Genomic DNA, 26417 nt, shown 5'->3' on the forward strand with positions numbered 1-26417 from the left:
GCCAACCATCACCCTGCTAGAAAGACAGCCAGGGGAGGTAGGGGAGGGGAAGGAACCAGGGTCACTGGATATCACCCTAGCTGGCAGATGAGGAACTCAGGACCACTGAGTATCATCTAAAACTAGCCCCAACACGGCTACCAGCATACCCCTGGCTCCACTGTCACCAGAAGAATCTGGGACAGGAGCTACCAGCCAGCAATCCAGAGCAGCTGGCATGATCCGTCCACCATCCGCTAGGAGACAGAGAAAATACTGAACATTCCAGGCTGCACGATACCCTTAAGGGGCGGTTTACTTGGAACTATTTTCTTTGTCTCCTTCCGCTGGTAGATGGACACAACCCATTAGTCTGGACTGGTCTGGTATAGATGACAAGGAATGGGTCATTAAGGAGCAGACCAGGGCAGCCCTCCACTGCCAGGATGCTCAGAAGAGAAGATGCCAACTTGATGAGAGAGAAAAGGAAAGAACGCGAAAGCGGAAGAGGAGAAAGTGGTTGGAAGAAGGGAGACAAAAGATGAGAAGCTGAAGGACACAGGACAAAGACAAAAAAGAAAGCAAATAATAAAAATCGGGTAGTGCAAGGTGAAGGATTTGGCAAGTGGGTTACAACAGCACTAGCATCTCTTGCCAAGGTTGCGCCATCACTAACTGGTGTTTGTGGAATTCCTGAGGGTGGTGACAATGTGGAGAAGAATTGTAAAACAGAAAAATGGGAAATACAGCAATGCTGCTTTGAATGTTAAAAATAAGCAATATTTCAAGCACATACCAATGAAGAGACAGTTTATTTGACACTTGCAAGGGGGAAAGACTAATCAAGAATTTTCTATATTTAAATAGTGAAATCATGATAACATAGGACTATAAAACTATTTTATAACAGAATAACTTACAGACCCTCAAAGGGTGGTGCCAAGTTTATAGGGACATATACAAAATAACTTAAAAATATGAGTTGTCATAATGTAAATTAAGTCATTAGACCTTTAAATCATTAAATAAAAAATATCAAGCTTTTTCCTAACTAGGAGTCAACACCCCTATGCTACCTGTTCTCCAAAAGACTATAAATACCTTCTGGAGACTTTACAACCAACTGACATTTACATACATCTAGCTTACAATGAATCAGAAATCCAAATATATGGATATTCAGATCTGACTAAAAGAATGCTTGTGAAGGACATTTCCTCAAATATCGTAATTATTACTTTTTATAACAAGTTACTTTTTTTTATAAAAATACTTTAATATACAATTTGCAGAGCTAGAAATATGAACAGAATATATTACATTACTAAAATGGTCATATAAATATTATATAGCCACACACAGATTAACTCTTCAATGAACAGTCAAAGATAGTACATAAGATAAACTGTCTATATTCATGCTAAAAAAAATACATCGAGTGTCAAGGCGCGTTATTTCTTTTAAAAGAAATACTTGAATTTTATGAACTAGTTAAAGGAGCATTAAAGTCCAATTCTGTTCTTTGAATTAAATGCACATGACAGCTAAGTTACTCAAAGTCTTGTGAGATTGTACGTGTCTGGGTAGAAAAGTCGTGTGCTATAGTATAACACATATTCCAAGTTTTGCCACTTTTAAATTTTAGGATAATTGCAGTGGTGTTTTAAACTATTTTGTGTAGTTGAATTTCATATGTATGTATCGTATCTCCACAAGAGTTTGTTAGAGCGAATTTCAGATTTTCATATACCAGAATACAGTTTTGCACTCGGATATCTCTAAGAGTTTTAATGTTACTGAAATGTTCATTCCCAAGTATGAATCCTTCATTACAAAAATAAAGTATGAGATGACATACATTTGACTACAGTGACTATTCCAGTTCAAAGAGCTGAGGGGCAACCAATATTAAAAATCTGTACATCATACCGTTGCACAGATTTTAAAATGTATCTTAATCAGGCATGTCTATGTTTAACTTGGGAGGTGGAACAACATACTTCCCAGGACTCTGTGTAATGACTACATCAGTCTTTTTGCGAAACATGGGTGCAATCTTTGGAGGTTCAGGTGCAGGCATTTCTTCAGCTTCTTCATTATCCTCATGATGGAGATCATAAGAAATATTTCCATACTCTCTCAAGAATGGGAAGATTTCCAGTAGAAACTGGCAGAAGTCTTTGCGAATTCCAAACCACCCTGGACAAAACAAATTATTCACATATACATTATGCTCCCCACTATTTGACCTTTTAAGCATTACTCAATATTCAATTATATTTTGCTTTAACAAACAAATGTTTCTGCCCCAGGTCCAGTACTATATCTCAGGTCTTGGCAGTATCACCCACAGCTCCAGGTTCAGATTCCTCATGTATTGGGCCTGGTCAAGAATGGGCACATCATGAACATAATGCTTTGAGGGCCAGAGATGGACAGAAGATGGGTGACATTACTGTGGTGAACTCTGTTGACCAACAAGTGACCCTTAGGATGTAACCCTCCAGCTCACGCTAAGGTAAGGAGTGCAAAAACACAGGATGATGATTAAGAAAGGAGAAAAGTAAAACCCCCAAACCCTTCCCTCTGAAGAACCAAGATGTGCATCATGTGGAAACACATTAATACATACACACATTTAGAGACCATGAACTAAAGTGCTTTAAGCCTTGCAAAACGTCATTACATACGAAAACACAGCAACAGCTGTTGTCCTTATGTAATTTAACCACTGTACTACAAATAAAGGTGGCCATTCAACATGTTAAAAATCTTAAATTAGTTGGTTGCATCACCTCTCTTCCCTGCTCCTAACAATCCAGCATGGCTCCATCTCTCCCACCCACCAGCACCACCCTGTCTCCCTTTCCTCTCCACTCTTCCTTGTTCATTCACATGATCAGGCTGCTTCTTCTCTTTATCTACAGAGAGAAGGGACGGCAGCAACAATTAATAGAAAGCAGGCAGACAAGGGGATGGTGGTAGTGGTGGGGTGAGGGATGGGGCTTCACTGGATGATGGTGGGGCAAGGGGGGAGAGATGGGGCGATGCTAGAAGGCAGCAGTGATCCCATAAATGCATACTATGATTATGATCAAATGCACGATTACATTTTTTTTAAATCGTGTGGTTTATTTTGATTAAAATGTTAAATCTTTGCCCACCTCTAAACTACAAATGATTTTGCCACATTTAGGGGTCCTTTTACTAAGGTGCGCTAATGGATTTAGCTCATGCTAAATGATAAGAAGCTCATTATATTCCTATAGGTGTCATCATTTAACGTGCATTAATCGTTAGCACATGCTCGAGTTATCTGCTGCAGATAACTCGAGCTAAGCTTTAGTAAACAACCCCCTAAATCTGTTAGTGCACCTTAGTAAAAGGACCCCTTTAGTTTTTTTCTTTTTTGGGGAAATTAAAACAAAGTTCGTTGCTAACGAGCGACAGTGATGCAAAACTATGCAAAGCAAAATGCTAGCTACATATGAAAAACACTGTGCAAACAAATATTCACAAAATAGCTATACCTCAATGAAATGTGGATCTGCTTTAATGAGTATGTAGAAGAAGTTACCGAGTAAGATTTTTTTTTTTTTAAACCAAAAAAAAGGGGGGCCATAATTTAAATCTTGGCTTACACTTGAGTCTGCTGGAATGCCTCCACTCCCCCCCCACCTTACCTACAGTAAGGGGGATGAAGTTCTGTGCATAGAAGAGGAGCAAAATCTGAGGTACTACTGTTTTGTATGATCCTGAGGTGGCCAAACACATGGATAAGGTGATGGCAAGAGGCTGAAGTATGCCCCTGCATAACTCTCTCCGGCGAGACCTCATTTGGAGTATTGTGTGAAATCCTGAAGAGAGTACTCTCAAAAGGATCTAAACAAGATGGAGTCTTGTCTGTAAGGTGGCTACCAACACCGTCAACAGCCTTTGTCATAAAGCATATGACAAAGACCTAAATATGTATCCTAGAGAAGAGCCAGGAGGACCGATATGATAGAATGGAAGATGACAGAATAACCTTAGGAAATATTTATTTACAAAGGTGGAGACATACATGAGGAACTAGCTCCCAGTGGAGGTGATGGAGACATAGGAAAAGCATAGAGGATCTCTGAAAAAAACAAAGGGATTGTAAGAGCTGAGCAACTGGTGTGCATAGGCTGGCTGAATGGGAGAAATGGTTTTGATTTGCTGTCACTTTTTGATGTTTCAGAAAATTCTAGAGATGTCAGGGCATCCATCCTTGAACTGAAGTTGAGTCAAAAGTGGATCGTGCAGCAAGACAATAAGCCTAAACATTCAAGCCAGTCTATTACAGAATGGCTAAAAGGAGAATATATTCGTAACCAATTCCCTTTCCTTGATTCCTGCTAGAGATTATAAAGCATGGTGCAGCATGAACTTGCTTCACCCTAGGCAGTTCACAAAGTTCGCTATCAGAACCATACGTATTCTGAAGGCAGAGCTGTCATCTGGGGGATAACAGTATACTACTAATGTGTTTAAGCGGCAGGTCTACTTTGCTTTCAAGTTCTGAAAATTCTTCCCACACAAGCTTGCAGTATGGTTAGAACTTAACCTGTGTTCCAATAAGGTTTGAATTTACTACTGTTTTGTATGTTGCTAAATTTGATATAGGAAAATTCAAAAACCTACATCTTCATATATCTACTTACAATGATTTCCTCCTTTTTGTCCAAATGTTGTTGCCATTAATGTTATCAATGAAAGCCAAAGAGGAACAAATATAGGTATATATGAAAATAAGTTATGGCCATCCAACCTGTGTACAAGTAGAATCTAAAAAGGAAATGAAAAGCTGGGTCATTTTCAATGCTGAATACACTGGATCAGGATTAAACAGCTGTCAAAACACAATTAACTTGAAAGCAAGCATATAAATTCAAAAAAAAAAAAAAAAAAAACCTCTAAAGAGACTACAATTGGGCAAAGTTGTATAAACACCCTACCTGCCAACAGTTCATTACAAGCCCACAAAAAGGGGGGGGGGGGGGGGGGGGGGGGGGGGGGGGGAATCATTACTGAAAATGTTATGAGCACACCAACACTTCATAATGAGAATCTATTAACAAACTGGATCAGTGGCAAATGCCACCAACCGGGATGTGAAGCTGATTTGAATCACACAAGGGGCATAACATAAAACAAGCATTTGATAATCACATGTATCACTCCATACTACTCTCAAGCAATAATCAAATAACCATCCGTGCAAGCCAATTTTAACAATGTGTCAATTATAATGAACTTTCTGGCCAATATTCTAAGTGATTTAGCTGGCCACTGACCAGTTAAATTCGATTGGTCAAGGCTTGACGCTAATTTTCAGCAGCACTTAGAGTGTTCTTTTACTAAAGCTTAGCTCAAGTTACCTGCAGCAGGGCCCATTTTATTCCATAAGGGCCCTGCTGCAGATAACTCAAGCTAAGCTTTAGTGAAAGACCCCCTCAATAGGCTAAGTGCCACTAAAATTCACGGTTAGTGCTTAACTCAAAGCTGGCTATCTTGGGGGTGTTCCGGGGCGGAGTCAGCAATTGTTCACTTACCCCTGGATTCTATATATCACGCCTAGATATCCGCACCAAAATCAGCAGATTCTATAACAATGCAACTAACTTAACAAGCTTAACAAACTGATGAGCATTGATAATAGCACTAAACAAGCAATAATGAGCACTAACTGGCACTGATTACAATTTAGGTACACAAGTCGCTAAGCATATTCTGTAACGATGAGCACCGAACTTCTAACGCACATAGGCAAAAAGGGGTGGGGTTATGGGCAGGGAAATGGGTGTTTCGTGGGTGTTCTGAAATTTATGCGCCTAGTTATAGAATATGGCCCAGTGCTCCTAAATCTATGTGCTGGGATCTACGGTGCATTTTCGTTGGTGTACATGGATGCGCATAGATTTAGGCGCTGAAATATCAACTAAGCATATTCTATAACCGGTGCCTAAATCTAGGTACCGAATATAGAATACGCTTGGTTGGCACAGATATCAGTGCTGATTTTTTTTTAGACGCCATATATTGAATCTCCCCTTTGAGGGCTGAGGTTCAGCTCATAAATATCCTTTTTTTTTACGTGCTAGCCCATGGCCGCTCAATTGCTGAATTAGCAACTTAAGCAGCTATGTGTTAGCTGGCTCAAAGATAACCGGATATTCAAAGCGAAAGCCCGGAGAAGGCCCAGCTTTAAATATCCAGGAATAACTCAGCAGTGAGCAAAACACTCATCACCGCCAGCTGAATATCAGGCCCTTTACCTTTAATACATTTTCAAACTATTCCAAAAAATTTAATGGAAAAGATAAGAGCATTTGGAAAAATATCAACAGAACCTCAGTAGCTTCAGTTATAAAAAGAAAAAACAAGTAGAACATTTTGTGCATTTGTCCTTTTTCTGTCGGCTAACCCAGGCTTGTCTGTGTGAGAGACCTGCTGAGGAATCTTTTGGTAAAATCTCTCTTGGATATGTGTCTCTATGATATGTAATGTGGGAGGGGTTTGGAGCACAAACTCTCTCTCTCTCTCTCTCTATCCCAGCTTTTCTACCTTCTTCCTTTCTACTCCCCCTCTCTTTCCCCTCCAAACTTCCTAATCACCTGCTCCACCATCCTTCGGTCTGCTCCAGGTAGCAGCCATTCTCTCTCAGGTCTTTCTGGCCAAGAGTGAAGGGAGCTTCAGCCACTGCCACTTGTTCAGGTGGCATGGCCTAGAACCCTCACCACCTTCTCCGAGTTGTGGGGCAAAGGCTCCCCACCACACCATAGGTCCCCAACACTTGATATGTCTCTGTGTGACCATCCACATGTGCAAACAATGGGCAGGGGGGCAAAAAGATTCAACAACAGGTGCTCCTACTACAGCCCAGTATGCCTAAAAAGAGAGTTTTATTCCATCTCTGCCAATAATACATGAAAGAAGGAACATTTCCATAATAAAAAAAAAAGGTAAAATAGAAGGAAACATCTCTCCATTACATCTTGGCATAATAAATTAAGCAGCTCTCCATTAAAAGACCAGAAGATAACATTATAAAATCATGCTCTCTGACATGTCGGCGCTCTTCTCCCATCAAAAAGACATTCAAGTACTTGCTCATGTCTTAGTATTTTTTATGCTAGACTTTTGTTAACTATTACTAAATTCATCAAACTAATTTCTCTAAAGCATCTGCAAATTATGGAACTAGGACTGTTAAATTACTAACTCATGCTCACAAATATAACCAAGTGACACCTCTATTAATTAACAAACATGGGCTGTCTGTAGCTTTCAGAATTAAGATTCCAATTATGGAGCATAGAGCATATTATCAGATTATCCCTGATTAATAAGTTCAATTTTTGATCACATATACACTGTACCATACTGTTATATTTCAAAATAGGCTGCAGAGAATACCTTCTCCTGCTTTAGACTTAGCCTGGCCTCAAAATGACATCATATAGTATATCTCCTATCAAACTGAGCTGTCTTTTTCATCAAGCACTGCCATTTCCTCCCCTCACCCTCCCCACAGACAGTTTGAACTTCATGGGTGTGACTTGGATCTCTTTCAGGGAGAGAAAACTAACAACTTATAGCAGCAGCAGTGTTGCCAGGTGGGCGGTTTTACCGGCCAATTGGGCGGTTTTCCGCAACCCGCCGCGGGAAATTTTTGCCCGCGGCGGGTTGCGTTTTTTTGGGCTGTTTTTTGGGCTTCAGGGCGGTTTTTTGTGCGGCTTTTTCGGCCGCGGGGGGCGGGGTTAGTGACGTTTTTGGGCAGGGTTAGTGACGTGGGAGGCGGGGCCGATGACGTAGGAGGCGGGGCCGATGACGTGGGAGGCGGGGCCGATGATGGGGGAGGCGGGGCCGATGACGGCAGGGGCAGGGTTGATGACGGCGGGGGCGGGGTGATGACGCGGGGGTGGGGGTGTCAGGGGCGGGGTTTGAGTTTGGGCAGGTTTTGGGCGGTTTTTGTGTTGGATTGGGTGGGAAAAAAATTTTCCACCTGGCAACACTGAGCAGCAGCTTCAGAGAGCATTTTCCATCTCACAGATAGGCTGCAGAGAAAACCTTCTCCTGCTTTAGACTTAGTCCCGCCCACCCCTAGAGTGATATGTCTTATATAACCTCCCTATCAACCCACTCATTACTTTTACCTCACCCACTTCTATTCTTCTATCACCTTCTCCCACTACTCCAACCAGAGTTACACCTAATCACACTGACCACCCTTCAACATCTTCAGTCCTTCTGTGACTGTTCTCTTGTGCTTGGCTGCTTAAATATTTTAAATTTAAATGCTTTACTTTTTGTCTATTAGACTGTAAGCTCTTTGAGCAGGGACTGTCTTTCTTCTGTGTTTGTACAGCACTGCGTACACTTTGTAGCGCTCTAGAAATGTTAAATAGTAGTAGTAGTAAAATCTGTTGACTATATCCTCTTACCTGCCACAGCTTGATAGGAGTCTACTTGGCACTCATTCTTCACCCAAACTTTTGGAATAGTTTACTATGGGACCTCAGGTCAAGTCCAATTATAACAAATTTGGACTTAAGCCTTATTTTTCTCAGAAGGTCTATTACTTATGCTAATGCAGCACGGAGTATAGCTGCATGACTGTCCATAGTGAACGAGATAAGAGCCTGGGCTTCATATGTTGAGGCACTAAGCTGTGTTTACCTAGTTGCCTGGACTTGTGTGTTCTCCTTCTGTCTACTGTATCACATAATACTACTATTATAGTTATCTCTCTTCTTAGCGCCTTGTCTTCCACTTCTTTCTGTCTATAATGTAAATGTTTGTTTCTAATAATTGGTAAACCACTCTATTGGCTTGACCAAAGGGTGCTAAACAAAAACTCTCATTAGTCTTAACCAAAGGGTGTTAAACAAAAACTCATGTGTGTGAAATGATTTCAGACATTAATAAAACTAGTTTAAAAAGGAAATGTGTGTGTGTGTGTTTGGAATAGATCACACTACTTTTAAAAACACCCCAACAATGAGAAGGAGGACACAAAGATGTACCGAGTGGTAATGTACATTATTAGTGCACCCTTAAAATTTGTACAAGCTACATTTAAAATGTGCAGTAGGTCAATTAGTGCATGTTAAAACATTACAGTGTATGTTAAAAATTGGTATTAAAAAGAATGTGTGAAATGAACTGATTATGAAAAAAAAGCCCTGACAAAAAAAATATATATCAAGAAAAATGTTTTTTTGTTCTTTGGCTGTGTGCATGCATAGTACTGAGCTGCCTGCAGCAAAAGCACAAAAATTAAATTCATTATACATACTTCAAATGTAAGCAGAGGAACGACAACCGCCATCCAGCTGACAGCCATGGTTATGTGCGTTCTCCTTTGTTCAGCAATCACATCCATTGAGCGCAAGAACAGTACAGACCACACAATATAATAAAGCACTATCAGGCAGAGAAATGACATTAAGATCCACAGAGGAACACATACAACCTAGAAGGGAAAAAAAGGTACATTTGTCAGTGTTGGTATTTGTGTAGCACTGAAACCAATTTGTGTGAACATATACATAAAACTGAATTTGAAAGTATGCAGTGAACTCCAATGAAGGATTTACATTTTAATGCTACAAAAAAAGCTACTAAAAAAAAAAGTTACTAGTAGAAGCAAAACACAAACTGCGGTGGATTTTCAAAAGATGAAGTCTGAATTTACTAGCAAAGTGCAAACATTTAGCAGGTGAAAGGCATTCACCAAGGTTTGGAGGATGGGGGCAGGGGTTGACTTAGCAGTCAGCACAAACTTTCAGTGCTAATGGGCTAAATTCAGCAGCACAAGCTGTGGTCACACAAATAGTTGCCTGGCTAAACTTAGGACTGTCAATTACAAATTTTCAGTACTTGTTTATGCATCTGACAATCTGAATAAAGACAACCAGGTTTAAAAAAAGTGAGTTTCTGAAAATCGATCCAACAAGAATAATATACTCTAAGGCTATGATGAACACCACACTCAACCATTTTCTGACTATAAAATAAAGCGTTATCTTTGGCTTTTCCATTCAATAGTGAAATAAGAGCCCCCCCCCCCCCCCCCCACCACACACACACACCAAAGGCTAGAAGGCTAAGTTCAAATACTGTACTATTGACACATTTATACTCAATACTCTCCAGTTTTTAAGAACACTCAAAAGCTATTATGCATACACCAAAAATCTTTCACTGGGTGGAATCCTAACTAAACAATCAGGAATTTTCAAATGCAGAACAAAACTTAAAAAATGACAGACCCCAGAAAACAACAAAATCCCCTTTACAAAAAGGTTAAGTATGAAAAACATACAAGCCATGGCCAGGTGATAATCCGGTCTAGTCTCAGTGCAATAAATATGAACTGTAGAATATTGACAGAACACAAGATTTCCAACTAGAAAATGAAACAAAGCATAGTGTAAATTACTTTGTAAAGCAACGGCATATGCAGATAAATACAGGCTCAAACAAATCAACTTTTAAATATAAAACTAGTTTCTACAGTGGAGGAAATAAGTATTTGATCCCTTGCTGATTTTGTAAGTTTGCCCACTGACAAAGACATGAGCAGCCCATAATTGAAGGGTAGGTTATTGGTAACAGTGAGAGATAGCACATCACAAATTAAATCCGGAAAATCACATTGTGGAAAGTATATGAATTTATTTGCATTCTGCAGAGGGAAATAAGTATTTAATCCCTCTGGCAAACAAGACCTAATACTTGGTGGCAAAACCCTTGTTGGCAAGCACAGCGGTCAGACGTCTTCTGTAGTTGATGATGAGGTTTGCACACATGTCAGGAGGAATTTTGGTCCACTCCTCTTTGCAGATCATCTCTAAATCATTAAGAGTTCTGGGCTGTCGCTTGGCAACTCGCAGCTTCAGCTCCCTCCATAAGTTTTCAATGGGATTAAGGTCTGGTGACTGGCTAGGCCACTCCATGACCCTAATGTGCTTCTTCCTGAGCCACTCCTTTGTTGCCTTGGCTGTATGTTTTGGGTCATTGTCGTGCTGGAAGACCCAGCCGCGACCCATTTTTAAGGCCCTGGCGGAGGGAAGGAGGTTGTCACTCAGAATTGTACGGTACATGGCCCCATCCATTCTCCCATTGATGCGGTGAAGTAGTCCTGTGCCCTTAGCAGAGAAACACCCCCAAAACATAACATTTCCACCTCCATGCTTGACAGTGGGGACGGTGTTCTTTGGGTCATAAGCAGCATTTCTCTTCCTCCAAACACGGCGAGTTGAGTTCATGCCAAAGAGCTCAATTTTTGTCTCATCTGACCACAGCACCTTCTCCCAATCACTCTCGGCATCATCCAGGTGTTCACTGGCAAACTTCAGACGGGCCGTCACATGTGCCTTCCGGAGCAGGGGGACCTTGCGGGCACTGCAGGATTGCAATCCGTTATGTCGTAATGTGTTACCAATGGTTTTCGTGGTGACAGTGGTCCCAGCTGCCTTGAGATCATTGACAAGTTCCCCCCTTGTAGTTGTAGGCTGATTTCTAACCTTCCTCATGATCAAGGATACCCCACGAGGTGAGATTTTGCGTGGAGCCCCAGATCTTTGTCGATTGACAGTCATTTTGTACTTCTTCCATTTTCTTACTATGGCACCAACAGTTGTCTCCTTCTCGCCCAGCGTCTTACTGATGGTTTTGTAGCCCATTCCAGCCTTGTGCAGGTGTATGATCTTGTCCCTGACATCCTTAGACAGCTCCTTGCTCTTGGCCATTTTGTAGAGGTTAGAGTCTGACTGATTCACTGAGTCTGTGGACAGGTGTCTTTCATACAGGTGACCATTGCCGACAGCTGTCTGTCATGCAGGTAACGAGTTGATTTGGAGCATCTACCTGGTCTGTAGGGGCCAGATCTCTTACTGGTTGGTGGGGGATCAAATACTTATTTCCCTCTGCAGAATGCAAATAAATTCATATACTTTCCACAATGTGATTTTCCGGATTTAATTTGTGATGTGCTATCTCTCACTGTTACCAATAACCTACCCTTCAATTATGGGCTGCTCATGTCTTTGTCAGTGGGCAAACTTACAAAATCAGCAAGGGATCAAATACTTATTTCCCCCACTGTATATACTGTTCAATATTTGTCCTCTAGTGAATTATATTTATTGGAAAACAAAGCTTATACCTTAAGAAAAATATTTTTAAAATGTTTTGGTCTTAAAAGCATTTTGTAGGAACATCTGAAACTGCTAAACCATTAATCAATTTAGTTTCTTCTGAGGTCTAATAATGTTAATGAGACGAGCTGTGACAGTCAATCCCATAGGCACTATGTTTAGCAGGTGGGTGATAATTTAACAGTTTGTTGTGTTCTCAAATATTTCTAAACCTGATGCACCTTGGAACTGACCCTGAATACAGAAGGGTGTGAATGAAGTAGGCCATACAAATTTCATATGGTATAAAAAAAAAAAAAAGTACAATTATGCATTACCTGACATTGTTACTTGGGTCCTGCCAGACCAGTCCAGACAAATGGGATTCACCCCCTTTCAGCAGGTGGAGACAGACCAATTCTGCTCATTTATCTGTCTATATATCTCTATAAACTCTCCGTCACTCTATCTATACACACGCTCACACATACATACAGGAGAAAAGTGAGTCACTATGCTATTCTACTCTCCTGCATAATATCAAAATTATCCTCCTGCTTTTTTCTCTGCTCCTTTCCTTTGCAATTCTCACTTTTCCATTTTTTTCTTTTCACCCACTTCTCTCCTTCCTCATCACAATCTTGAAATCAAGAGGGATCAATCAGTGTTTTGGCTGACCTAACACACTGGGGCATGATCTGGACTGGTCTGGCAGGACTCAAGGAATGACAATGATTAAGTACAGCATAATTTTACTTTCCTATTCACCCATGCCAGACAAGTGGTATGAACCAAAGCAATCCTTAGGAAGGGTGAGGCGTGCACCAAACTGCACCCACTGCTTGACCTAAAACTGTGATCTATAATCATAGGAAAACATGCAAAGTAACTTCCATGTGGCTACTCTACAGATTTTTTTTTTGAGACCTGAACACTGCAAAGGAGACAGCCTGTGTCCTTGTTGAGAAATTCCTTTACAATTACCAGGGTAATACCTCTGTAGTAGCTAACATGGATCCCAGGGGCATTTGTTTGAAGGAAGCCTCTCACCTGATCCTGTAACTTGTGTACCTGTGCATCCGAAAGAAAACACCTAGTATCATATATTCTCACTGCAAGTGTTCTAGAACTTAGAGAGAGTACTGAAGAACTCTTGGCTATATTAACTAATTAACTAATCCATCCTAAATTCTGTAGAAGTTATACAACTGTGGAAGTTGCCTGCATGTTGTCCTCTTCTGATTTGGCCCAAATGAGTCAATTGTCCCAAATAGGGGTAAAAAAAAATCAGTTCCTCCTTTCTGAGTGGCAGATGGCACCAACATCACAAACCTTGGTGAATGCCCTCGGTGCCACTGCTAACCTAAAGGGCAGTGCTTGGAACTCAAAATGCTCTCACAATATGAACTCAAGGACACTGAAAATCTGTCTGCATTGGAATGTTTCTGTCAAGTCTACTAAAGTTAGCAACCCTCCTGCTTGCACAGCTAAGATCATATAACACAGGAATTCTATTTGAAACTCTGGAATCCAAAATGAAGCATTGGCTTGTCTGGAGATCCAGTATGGGACAAAAAAACAAAAACAAACAAACCTATTTTGGGGGAAAATATTTAGTCCTTGTCCTGTTCCTCGAGGATGAGCCAAGACAATGGCAATTAAGAGAGTGTGAGGTACAACTTCTTCCACACAGGGGATTAATAACTGGACTCCAAGGTGGTGGCTTCAATGGGACAAATGATCATTGGGCACAAAACCATTTGTTATGCTGGACAAAACCCAGCAGTCTCCTGTAATTTTGGCTGCCTGAGCAAAGTTCCACACCCTCCCCCCCCCCCCCCCCCTCCAAACATCACCACCAGTGCCACTGAAGCACAAGCCTCAACATCACCATTGCTACAGATTCTTACTGAAGGCAACCATGAACCCTAACCATACGCTCCTGGAGCTCGGAGACAGCTGCCTCTTATGATGGAAACTGGTCCCCTTCGCTGGTGTAAACCTGGCTTATGACAACATGGGAGTCTCAAAATGTCTTCTTTCCATCTCTACATGAGGCATGAACCTTGTCCTGTCCTCCAGAAATTGGTGTCCAATACCTTGCAGGTCTTTAAAGATATTCTCCACATCCTTACCAAACAGAAGACAGCCTTTAAAGAGAAGCCTGGTAAAGTAAGCCTTGGGGGTAGCATCTGCTACCCTATGCCTCAGCCAGAGTCTTCTATAGCCAGATACAATCAAAGTCATGCACTTAGCATATGCATGGATGAGATCATAGAAGAGCATCAACCAAAAGGGCTGATACCAATTTGATGAACTCTTCTATCAGAGTTTCCTGAATCCAATGTAGCAGAGTTCTGGTCACATAATCACTAAAGATGGCTAAGAGCCATTCCTGCAGCCTCAACAGCAAGGCACATAAAGGTTTTCAGCCACCTGTTTTGTGGATCCCTCGGAGCAGCACCTCCATGACTGGGATCACAGTATAGCGAAATACAGCCAAGACCAACACATACCCCGTGGAACCTACTACTACTTATCATTTTTATAGCGCTACTAGACGTAACCTATAAGCAAGACCTCCTGCTCAGTATTTAGTAATGGATACAACCTATTCATAGGTTCAGAAATAGCTTGAATTCCAGCAGAATTTCCTAGAGGCCATGGACTATCCATATGTGGATGAAAAGACAACTACAGTGTCAGAACAGGTTGACATTTGGAACACACACTTAGCCAGACCTTAGAGAAAACAGCATCACTAAAAAAAGGTCTTATGCCCCACTCACAAATGCTCACCTTGGTTTTCTCCAGAACTTTGGATCCTTAAAAGTGAAGGACGGAAACCGGAAAGGAGATGGCAGAAATCTCACCTGGATGAAGACAGGCTCAACTATAGGAAGCACGCAACAAAGTATCGCCAAGCCTTTATAGCAACCAAAACCAGTATTTCTCTCAATGCATTGCATAGGGTGCCAATTGAACCAAGCACCTGTTCAGTAAACAGCCTATTGCAACCCCCCACAACAGAACTAGCCTGCCCTGTGAAAACTGAATTGCAATGATTTTGCTGCAAACCTTGCCAACAAAACTGAAAGTCTCCGCCAGGATTTACAAGCAATCCCACCCAGCCTCCAAACAGTTAACCAGGAATGCACAAAGTCATCCCCTCCAGACAGAGACATAGGGGCCACTTTTAACCCAATAACAGAGGAGAGCCATGACAAAATCTTAAGAGACCTTAAATACCTGATCCCTCAACCCCTGCCCATCAAAGATAGTGCAGCAGGCAAGTATGGGCTTCAGATTATGTCACTAGTGTTTGCCGGCAAGGCATCGTTTGCACCACAGCGCAAATTTCCCACTGGGGATCATACAGCAGTTCGACAGCCAGGATCTTGACATCTTCTTAGTCAAGCTTTGTCGTCACAACACAAGAAATCAACTTGACTCCTGAGGCAGGCCTTTGTGCCAAAACACGGCCGTGTCGGGTCAATTTTATATTTTTTAGAATTAAAGACTTTTGGACATCCACCTTGAGAGTTCACCTCACTTTTTTGGTTTACTCCTCATAGAATATGCCACTAAAATTGTGAACGCCTCCCTTTCTATTGGGCAACTACCAACAGCATTAAAAAAGCCCGTGGTTCACATTTTGCTAAAGAAAAACAACCTTGACCACGACTAACTTGAAAGTTACCGGCCAGTATCCAACATCCAATTTCTAGGGAAACTTATTTATTTGTTGCATTTGTATCCCACATTTTCCCACCTATTTGCAGGCTCAATGTGGCTTACAATTTCCGTCATGACTTATGCCAGATCAGAGTACAGATACAATTGGTAATTGATGATATAATGAACAATCAGGTAAAAAAGGGGAGAATATACAATAGAACAAACAATCTGTGTTCAACTCAGTCATTGGGTAGAAGAGAGAAACTAGCTAGATCCATGTCAATCTGGATTCAGACCCGGTTATGTAATAGAAACTGTCCTCATATCTCTACTAGATCTTCACAGAAACCAAGACGGGGATTTGCTTGGTGTTAGTACTGCTAGATTTCTCAGCAACCTTTGACATTGTGGATCATGATATCATGCTAGCACTACTGGCAGAAACAGGTTATTAATGGAACAGTACTTGCGTGGTTCGGATCCTATCAGACAGGCTACAATCCATAATGTTTGGCAGCACCTCATCGCCACCATGGGCAAGAACCTGTAGGGTACCACAAGGATAGATACTGTCACCCATACTGTTCAATATCTACCTCAAGACACTAGCCGAGCTAATTTGGTCAACGGACACTCAGTTCTACATCTATGCGGATGTGCAGCCACTCATACCCATTGAACCTGACTTACCTACAGCCTGAATAAACTGATTACCTAACCTTAATTCAAAAATGGGCTAAGCACAACAAACTTTGCCTGAACCCAAGTAAAACAGAGCTTCTCTGGGTCCCTAACACAAGTGGACATGTACCTGACATCAAAATCTCTTTTGGGAAGTACGAAGTCCCCCTCAAATCACAAGTCAGGAACCCTGGAATACAGTTATATTCAACACTTACTCTGATTCCCAAATCCAAGCAACCTTCAAGAGCAACTTCTACTATTTGTGACAACTACGCTGCCTCTCTTCTTACATCAAGAAGGAAAATCTTATCCCAGTTGTGCAGAACATGATAACATCAAGACTGGATTACTGTATTGTCTGACTACTAAGGGTCTGCACTAGCTTCAATTGATTCAGAATACTGCAGAAAGACTTATAAAAGGTTGCAAGCTACGTGACCACATCACACCATTTTTGCAAAAACTTCATTGGCTACCAGTACAATACAGGGCTAAATTTAAAACTCTATGTCTGATCTTCAAGACACTTAAAGGACATGGCCCTGAGTACTTGAACAGGATGACCCTCTACACACCTCCAAAGACACCAAGGTCCTCCTATAGGGTACCCCTAACCATACCCTCTCCAAAAGTCATTACACGATGTGATACCCGCAAGCGAGGCTTCTCTGGAGTAGCCCCCACACTCTGGAATGCACTCTCTGAAAAGCTCCACAGGCGAAAGCTTGGCTCTTCAACCAGGCCTTCAATGGAAGAACTAACTTGTTAGTCTCATTCACACACACACAAGGAGGGACACAGGCTGCACATACTGCAGCAGACATGTTTACCAACTCCTACCCTAGCTGAGATAACATTTAATCATCACCTCTCTTACCTTATATGCAACTTTCTTTAGTCACCTTATTTTCTAAACTCCTCTTACTCTCCTACCTACCTATATGCCCTTTCTTTGCTTATACCCTACGCTGTCTACTAAATGTTCTATTATGTATTGTGTTGACACTGTAAGTAGTATACAATGCAATACTTTGTATTGTTTGAATATTTTTACTGCTGTAATTGTCTATTGCTTGTATTTGATTTATTCTTACTGTACACTGCCATGACTGAATTCTTTCAAAAAGGTGCACCATCTCCTTAATTGCCCAATGGACTGGAAATGTCTTTGGTGGTTTAGAAATACCTTCCAAAATGAGATCCCCTGCAACAGTAGATTAAGAACCTTCATCGCCTGGATAATCATGCTTGAAAGCTCCTCTCTTTTGAATGGTGAAACAAATGAAGCCTCTTGTTCCGTTGTCCTAAGAGGAACATATCGCCTTGTGGTTCTACTCAATCGCCTCCTTCCAAGAAGCAGGACTAGGGTGAATAGGACCCTGAGGGTAAATCTTCTCCACCCTAATCTTTTTAATCCCAGTGTCTGAAGACTGGTGACTTCCTGCTGTCCCCAGCTACAATACACCCGATAGGAAGGTCCCGCTAGAAAGCATTTAAGGGATTCTAACTCTAAATGTCTTCTTTGGGTCACAAAAGAGTTCCCTAGTCCTCTTCTTTCTCTGGTTGTAGCACAGAAATGGTCATTAGCTGAGGAAGGCTCCTGAACCCTAAATAACGTGTTCTCTCTCCGCAAGTGGGGCACTTTCTGCCCCTATTGTGCCCCTTAGCCACATGGAGCTCTGTCCTAAATAAATAACTGTGTGTGTGTGTGGGGGGGGGGGGGGGGGGGGGGGGGGATATGCTGATCCTAAAACCCACAGTAGGAAAAAAAACCTACTTCAAAACAGGTTAACTACTCCTATATCACCAAAGCCACACCAAGCTTTAAAGAGAAAGGACAGACAGATGAAGAAGCAATCAAATCTGCTTTTTTTTTTGTGTGTGTATATATGCTGTGATTAATTGGCTCAAACAAATACAAGAGAAAGAACCCATGGGCTTCCATTAAATTATGGCTGTCACGGCTGCAACAGCAGTAAGGAACTATCTTCCAACATGAAACTTTAAATACAGAAAAAGCCTCTCTTCCAACCTTGCTTTGACTCACTCCAGGTCTTAAGAGAAACTGTCTTTTCTTCTCTGCTCCCTTTATTAAAGCAAAACAAAAAACAACTATTAGTATTCCAGGCAATAAGCCTTAGCAAGGGGTTCTTGCCTGACCACCAAAGCCCCCCAAGAAGGAGAGAGGGAGGAAGAGCAATACCGCTGAACTTCAAGAGCACCCCCCCACCCCACAAAGGAAGGGTTCCTGTCGTCAGCACAGAAGAGTCAAAAACAAACAAAAAAAAAGGTACTCTCTAAAAGGTCATCTGTCCTTTCTGCACCAGCATATATACAGGGAAACAAGTGGAATGGCTATGTCTCCATCTGCTGGAAGACGGGTGAATCCTACTTGTCTGAAACAGGTTGGTATGGACAAACAGGAATTAGAGCTTCTAATCCAAGGTGTTTATCATTCAGGCAATCAGGTGTTTTGGAGGGTGATACAAGTAACTGCATGTTGTTGACTGACTCAATTTCAGAAAGATTATGCCTATATTAAAACTAAATTTTTCAGCACAGCACCAGCAGTCTCACTTTCTCCCACTGATATAGTCACCAAGGCAGCTTGGGGTTGTGTGTGTGTGTGTGTGTGTGTGGGGGGGGGGGGGGGGGAGAGCCATTATCTCCTCTGTAGTCTTAACAGCGGAAGATTTGCTGCTATCTGCTGTTATTTACTGTGTTCCTTGAACAGGCCACTCCACATCCAGTCCTCACCTGGCCCTTTTATATTTGTTCTTGCTATGCAAAACTTGACTGTTGCTCACACTATTTCTTCTACTCACACAGCAACAGATGCAAGATGGCATCTGTAAAGCAGGTCAGGTTTGATTTTTGTGTGTGTTTTTGCCTCACAGGGTTTTTTTGTCAATATTTTTTCAGATGCCTTAGGTATAATATAAGGCAGACCAATGCATAAAAAGATCATCCACTGACAATAACAAAGAAATAGAGGGTCAAATCATCCTTAGCTCCTGCAAGCCCTCATTTGGCAAGCTACAGCATTGTAACATAACTGTCAAACAAAAATATAATCAGAGGATAATCTCCAGTTTACATTACATTTTCTGCAGCAGTTCTTACTACTTAAAAAAAAAGTTAAACGGATGTTTTATCACTCCCTCACCAATAAAATACAAGATGCAAATAGTTAAGTTTTGAAAAGTAACACACATTAATTTCAAATTCTTGGGGGCAATTTCTCCAAATGGGTTATTTTTGTGCATACCATGAAAGTAATGAACCTAAGCCAGGGCTATAAATTCATGTGCAGTGTCTCAGACTCTCACCTCTAAAGACCTGTCATGGCGGAAGCCCCATACACAAGCTGCCACAGACACTGGAGATACAAAAAACAACGGCATGAACACTAACAACCAGAAATGGTGTCCTCTCTCGATTCTGTCACAGACCAAAACTTCAAACATCAGTAGTAGCAGGTGGATCCCTACTGCAATTAACATTGCCTTAAACTCCACACATGTTTCACCTTCTGCCCTGAAAAAGAGAGAAAAGAGAAAAAAAAAATCAATAGAAATGTATCGGCTGCAAATAGTACCACTGTCTTGTCAATATATTATCTTCACAAAAGCTGATGCCTAATGCCTTTAAGTAACAGGCAGGATTGCATAATTACACATACAAAAGGAGAAAATTACAATTCCTGTACATTAAAACCCCCCCAATTTGAATGAAATAAACTTGAATCAATATCTTGTTGTTGTCCCACGCCATAAAGTTGATGTCGACTCATGAAGATTCTACGGATAGTTGTCCTGAGCTGTGTTCGATCTTCAAATGAGATGGCTAATTTTTGATACAGGGGCATCAATTCATCAAACTGCCAGTTTTCTTCTTTTATGCTGGCCTTTAACCTTGCCAAACATGATGTCTCTCTCTAATGATCACTCTCTTCGGTTTGCTCAAAGTATTGAAGTCCAAGTCTTATCATTTGCACTTCCAAAGAAAGCTAAGGTTTGATCTCTTCCAACATTGATTTGCTCTTCAGCCATTCTACAGTATACACAGTATTCTTCACCACCACCATAAATTCAAAAGCATCAATTTTCTTCCTGCCATGCTTCTTCACTGTCCAACTTTCGCATCCATAGGACATTACTGAAAACTAGTAAAAAAAGGCCCGTTTCTGACACAAATGAAACATGCGCTAGCAAGGTTTTCCTCGGAGTGTGTATGTTGGAGAGAGTGTGTGTGTGAGAGTGACTGTGTGAGAGAGTGACTGTGCGAGTGTGGGTGTGTGACAGAGAGTGAGTGTGGGTGCGAGTGTGTCTGTGAGAGTGTGTGTGTGTGAGTGCATATGTGAGCCACAGTGAGTGTGAGTGTGAGAGAGTATGTGGATGATACACAGACTCTGTGAGACCGAGAGTGTTTTGAGAGTGACTGTGTGACACATAGAGAGTGAATGTGATACAGTGTGAGACAGAGTGTGTGATAGTGTATGAGAGTGAAAGAAAGACACTGACAGAGAGAGAGAGAGAGAGAATGAGAGAAAGACACTGTGTGAGAGAGAGAGAATGAGAGAAGACACTGACTGTGTGAGAGAGAGAGAATGAGAGAAAGACACTGACTGTGTGAGAGAGAGAGAATGAGAGAAAGACACTGACTGTGTGAGAGAGAGAGAATGAGAGAAAGACACTGACTGTGTGAGAGAGAGAGAATGAGAGAAAGACACTGACTGTGTGAGAGAGAGAGAATGAGAGAAAGACACTGACTGTGTGAGAGAGAGAGAATGAGAGAAAGACACTGACTGTGTGAGAGAGAGAGAGACTGTGTGATAGACAGTGTATATGAGTGAGAGAAAGACACCGACAGAGAGAGAGATACCTCCCCTCCCTGGACTCAGGCCCCGCCCCTGCCGCCACGCCTCCCTCTACCCCCCCCCCCCCCAGGGTGTCACCGCACCTCCCCTCCACCCCCCCCCCCCCCCCCCCCCCCCCCGGTACTGCAAGCCGGCATGCTTATTTTTTAAGGCAGGAGAGGACGCCGGAGCAAAAGAAACCTTAGACTCATTTTAAAGTCAGGAGAGTGAGAACCACAAACCCCAGTCAGGCATCAGGCAGAGAACAGGGGTTGAAGGGGGAGGAAGGGAGGGACCTGGCACCACCAGGTGTGCACCCAAGTCCCATGACCGGGACACCTCAGACCCCAGCCACTCAACTAGACCCAGGGGACCAGGCCAGGAGCCAATCAATCCAGAGCTGCACCCTTTCAACGGACTCTGACGCCGACATCGGCCCTAAGACCGGCTCCCAGCCTAGTGCTCACGTACCTCTGAAGCCTGGAACTCTGAGGACTGAGAAAACACTGCATAACCTGTAGGGATCTGTGTTTGTGTCTCTGTGAATTTTTTTTTTTTTTTAAGAGGCAGGAGAGAAACACCGACAGACGAATCCCTAAGCAGCAGTAGGCTGGTGGGCGGAGACGGGTAGGGACCTGGCACCACCAGGTGTAACCCCAACGTGCGCAAAGCACCTCAACCCCAAATCAAGCTCAACAACCCCCGAGGGAACGGGATAGGAGCCAAATCACTTCAGAGCTGCACAGCATGTCTCTTCACCTGCTAGATAGAGAGAATACTGAAGGTAAGCTGGCTGCACATGCCCTCTTGTAGGCGAACTTCGGTGTTCTCTCTATCTAACCTGCTAGTGGAGGGACATAACCCACAAGTCTCTGGATTGATCTGGGGACACTATGAAAAGGATGTTTCGGTCAATGTAAAAAAAAAAAAATGGAAAAGCATGTACCCAAAATGCATGCCATGATTAAGCGCGATTTATTGCGCACTTAAACATTTTTAATCGCAACACTGAATGTGATTAAAATTTTTAATCATTGCCCACCCTCTAGATTTTACCAGTTCTCAGGATTTTTGTCTTCCTCACATTAAGGGGCAGGCCCATTTTGAGACCAGTCTTCCTTGATCTTGATAATCAGATATTTCAGATCAACATCACTTTCAGCCATTAATGTGATATCAGCATAGTGAAGGTTGTTTATGAGTCTTCAATGTATCAGGTTTCTTCATACAATCTTATTTGTTGATTTCTTCTACATATGAATTGAACAGGTATATGGAAAGTATGCAGCCTTGTTGTATACCTTCAACAATTTTAAATCACTGTGTCTCTACGTTCCTTCTTAATGTAAACACTGTGCATCAGAACTAGGTGTTCTGGAATATCCACATTTCTTAATGTGACCCAGAGTTTTCATGATTTACGTAGTCAAAGGTCCTGATGCACTCAGCAAAACAAATGGAAAAATTAGATAAATTACCTGATAAATTTTCTTTCCTTTAGTCCGAAAGGATCAGTCCAGACAAATGGGTTGTGACCATCTGCCAGCAGGTGGAGAGAGAACTCTAATGAGTTGTGCCTCATAAGCTTCTGCACTTAGCAACCAAACCAGTATTCGATAACAAAACAGTGAAAGAGAATGACTTCCAGAGAAAAAATTCCAGCCTCTAGATAGAAAAAGAACTGTGAACTAAAGTGTAAACTCATGCCTTAGAAATAACGGAACCACAGCAATACAAACACCAGAAATTACAGAGAATCCGGAAAAACTGAAACCATCACAGAAGGGCGGGCTCTGGACTGATCCTTTGGGACTAAAGGAAAGAAAATGATCAGGTAATTAATTTTTCCTTCCATTACAACCCAAGAATCAGTCCAGATAAATGGAATGTACAAGAGGGGAGGGACTGTGATATCCCTGCAGCGAAAACTGTGGACCCGAAAGAAGCATCTGCTCGAGCAAACACATCCAAACGGTAATGCTTAACAAAGGAATTAGAAGACCATGTCGCTGACCAACAGATCTCTGTCAATGAAATTGCCCTAGACTCTGCCAAAGACCTGGTGGAATGAGCCTTGATGTGCATGGGAGCACATCTACCTCTCAGAACTTAAGCCGAAGAAATAGCCTCATTAAGCCATCGAGCCACTGTTGTTTTGGAGGCCAGCAAACCCTTCCGGGGTCCCGCAAAGAAGACAAAAAGATGATCAGACCGCTTGAAATCGTTGGTAGCCGTAAGATAGTGCATAAGGATGTGTTTCACATCCAATAGTCGCAGGGAAGTGTATTCTGCAGAACAGGCCTCCCTGGAGAAAGGAAGAGAAAACAGTCCGATTGACATGAAAAGGAGATATAATCTTACGGAGAAAGAGATCTCTGCAAGAGAGAGCTTGAAGTTCTGAAACTTTCCATGTCAATCAAATGGCAACTAGAAACATTGCCTTTAAAGTAAGATCTTTGACAGTTGCCGAACAAAAGGGCTCAAAGGGGGCCAACTGAAGAGCCTTAAGAACCACTCAAAGGCTCCAAGAAGGACAAATATTGCGGAGAGGGGGACAAAGATGAGTGACTCCTTTGAGGAATCGTACTAGAGCAGAGTGAGCAGCCAATTAGGCATTCTGTATCTTGCCTCTGACACACCAATGGTGCCATCTGAACCTTGAGCGAATTGAGAGCCAAGACTGTTTTGAATCCCTCCTGAAGAAAGGATAAAATTTGAGCCAAGGAAGCACAAAATGAAGAAACACCATTCTGTGCAGACCAGCTCTCAAAAGTTTTCCACACTCTAGCATAAGAAGAACTGGACCGTTTTCAGGCTTGCAGCAAGGTAACCCTTCTTCCTCAATCGCACCCCCGAAGAGCCAGGCGGGATCCTCCATAAGTACTGGACTTTGGTGCAATAAGCCTGTCTGTGGAGGAAGAGTCAACCGAGGAGTGATTTGATGACGAATGAGATCCACATACTAAGGACATCTGGGGCAGTCCGGAGCTACAAGAACGACCTTCCCAAGATGGCTTGCAATCCTGTGCAACGTCCTTCCCACAGCCAAGGCTGTACCAGTGCATCCGTTCCTAGGGAGTCTTTCTCCCAGAAACGGCTGTAGAATCTGTACTTGTGTATTGAATCTGGATGCCATGAAGTCAAGAACTGGAAAGCCCCACTTTGCGGAAATGAGGTGAAATGCAGTTGCCATTGCCCCGGGTCCAGAGACACTTTGCTAAGGAAACCCGCTTGCGAGACGCTGAAATCATCAGTATGTTCAATTCTGCCCACTGAAAAAGAAGACGCAAGATGACATGCCTCCTGGGCAAGAGATACACTTTTTGTTCCTTCCTCCTTGTCTGTTGATATAAGACAGCTGTGACCTTGTCTGAGAGCACATGCACCGGCCTCCCACAAAGAAGAGGTGCAAAGGCTAGTAGAGCTTTCCAGACAGCTCGAAGTTCCAATCTGTTGATAGACCAGGAAGCCTCCATTCTTGACCAGCAGAGATAAAGAGCGCGCGAGGCCTCCACTGTTGACCAGCGGGGTGGGGGGAGGGGAGAGAGACCTGAGAATTTGATCTTGGGCTGATGATGCTGAGGCAGGAAAACCATCCTCGTCTGGGTATTGAAGCACACTCCCAGAAACTCCATGGTCTCGGTGGGGGTGAGATGACTCTTGTTGTAATTCACCACCCAACCCAACGCAGAAAGAAGAGACTGTGTACTGCAAAGCGTCTGTTGATAAGAAGGCACCCGAATTAGCCATTCGTCCAGGTAAGGATGTACCTGGATCCCTTGCCAGCGAAGAAAGGCTGCCACCACCACCATAACTTTGGAAAAATTTGCGAGGTACAGTGGCGAGGCCAAAATGCATGGCCTTAAACGGAAAATGATCTCCCAGGATCGTAAACCAGAGAAATTTCCTGTAAGGAGGCCAAACTGGGATATGAAAATAAGCCTCCTTGAGGTTTAATGAGATGAGAAACTCGCCTGGCTGGACCGAGGCTATGACAGAACGAAGAGTCTCCATGTGAAACTGCAGCGCTCCGAGATACTTGTTCACCCCTCTGAGATCCAGAACTGTGCAAAAGGAGTCTTCTTTCTTTGGGACAACAAAATAAATGGAATATCGACCCGTGCCCCTCTCTGCCAGAGGAACGGGCTGAATGGCCCCCAGTCGCCTTAAAGAGGCTAAGGTAGTTAGCACTGCTTGACTCTAGCAGAGCTGCTGTAAGGGGACAGCATGAAAAGATCTGTTAGTGGCTTTTAAAATTCTAGCTTGTAGCCATGGAGAATGATATCGAGGACCCACTGGTCTGCAATAATGGTGGTGCACTCCTTGTAAAAGTGGGAAAGACGCCCACCTATGTATACGTACAAAGAGTGAACTTCGATCCCGTCATTACGAGGGCTACAAAGCGGGAGAGGTTCTTGAGGAAGTGTAAAAGGGCTTCTTGCCTCCTCGAAAAGAAGACTGAGGAAAAGCAAGGTTTTTGAGTGGAAGCACTAGCCTTCCCTAGTCTATACCACTGTACTTCTTGAAAATGAGACTTAGGCTTGTCCTCAGGAAGACGCTGGACCTTGGAATATCCCAGGTCTTTAACAATCTTCTCAAAATCTGCATCAAAGAGTACTTTTCCCTGAAAGGGCAACTTTGCCAGATGAGATTTGGATGCCTCATCACGGCCCAATGCCTCAACCAAAGCCAGTGTTGTGCTGAAACAGCCAAAGTCAAACCCTTAGCCGATGCTCGGAGAGTATCAAAAAGAATGCCTGACAAATAGGACACCACCACCTCTAGGGAAGGGAGAAAGTCTGGAGGTGAATCCAAAGTGGACAATTACTGAATCCACTATAAAGAAGCCCTGGCTACAAAACAAGAAATTGCTGCCTTAGAATTTTTTTTTATGAATAATTAAATTTACATTCATGCAATATTACATAGATGCACACTTCACACAAAGTATTAAGCATATTATTTCAAAAAAGGCAAAAAAATTTCCTCTTATTTAGTCCACAAATTGTTGACCCAAGATCTAGGAAATTAAAGAATCAATAAAAAGAAAA

General features: G+C 42.4%; 1 protein-coding gene across 2 annotated transcripts in view; it reads right to left on the bottom strand.

Moving 5' to 3' along the window:
- Window positions 1-316: 316 nt before the first annotated feature.
- The window catches only part of TMEM185A (transmembrane protein 185A), a 48222-nt gene continuing 22121 nt past the window's right edge, over window positions 317-26417 (bottom strand). For both annotated transcript variants that reach the window (XM_030210383.1, XM_030210384.1), the window contains exons 3-7: window positions 19838-20045; window positions 10331-10414; window positions 9302-9478; window positions 4665-4788; window positions 317-2178 (exon numbers count right to left, since the gene is read on the bottom strand). In XM_030210383.1, the coding sequence (XP_030066243.1) occupies window positions 1934-2178; window positions 4665-4788; window positions 9302-9478; window positions 10331-10414; window positions 19838-20045 (838 nt within the window). In that variant the 3' untranslated portion in view covers window positions 317-1933. The remainder of the gene's footprint in view (window positions 2179-4664; window positions 4789-9301; window positions 9479-10330; window positions 10415-19837; window positions 20046-26417) is intronic.

Source organism: Microcaecilia unicolor, chromosome 7 (assembly GCF_901765095.1).
Source record: "Microcaecilia unicolor chromosome 7, aMicUni1.1, whole genome shotgun sequence".
NCBI lineage: Eukaryota > Metazoa > Chordata > Amphibia > Gymnophiona > Siphonopidae > Microcaecilia > Microcaecilia unicolor.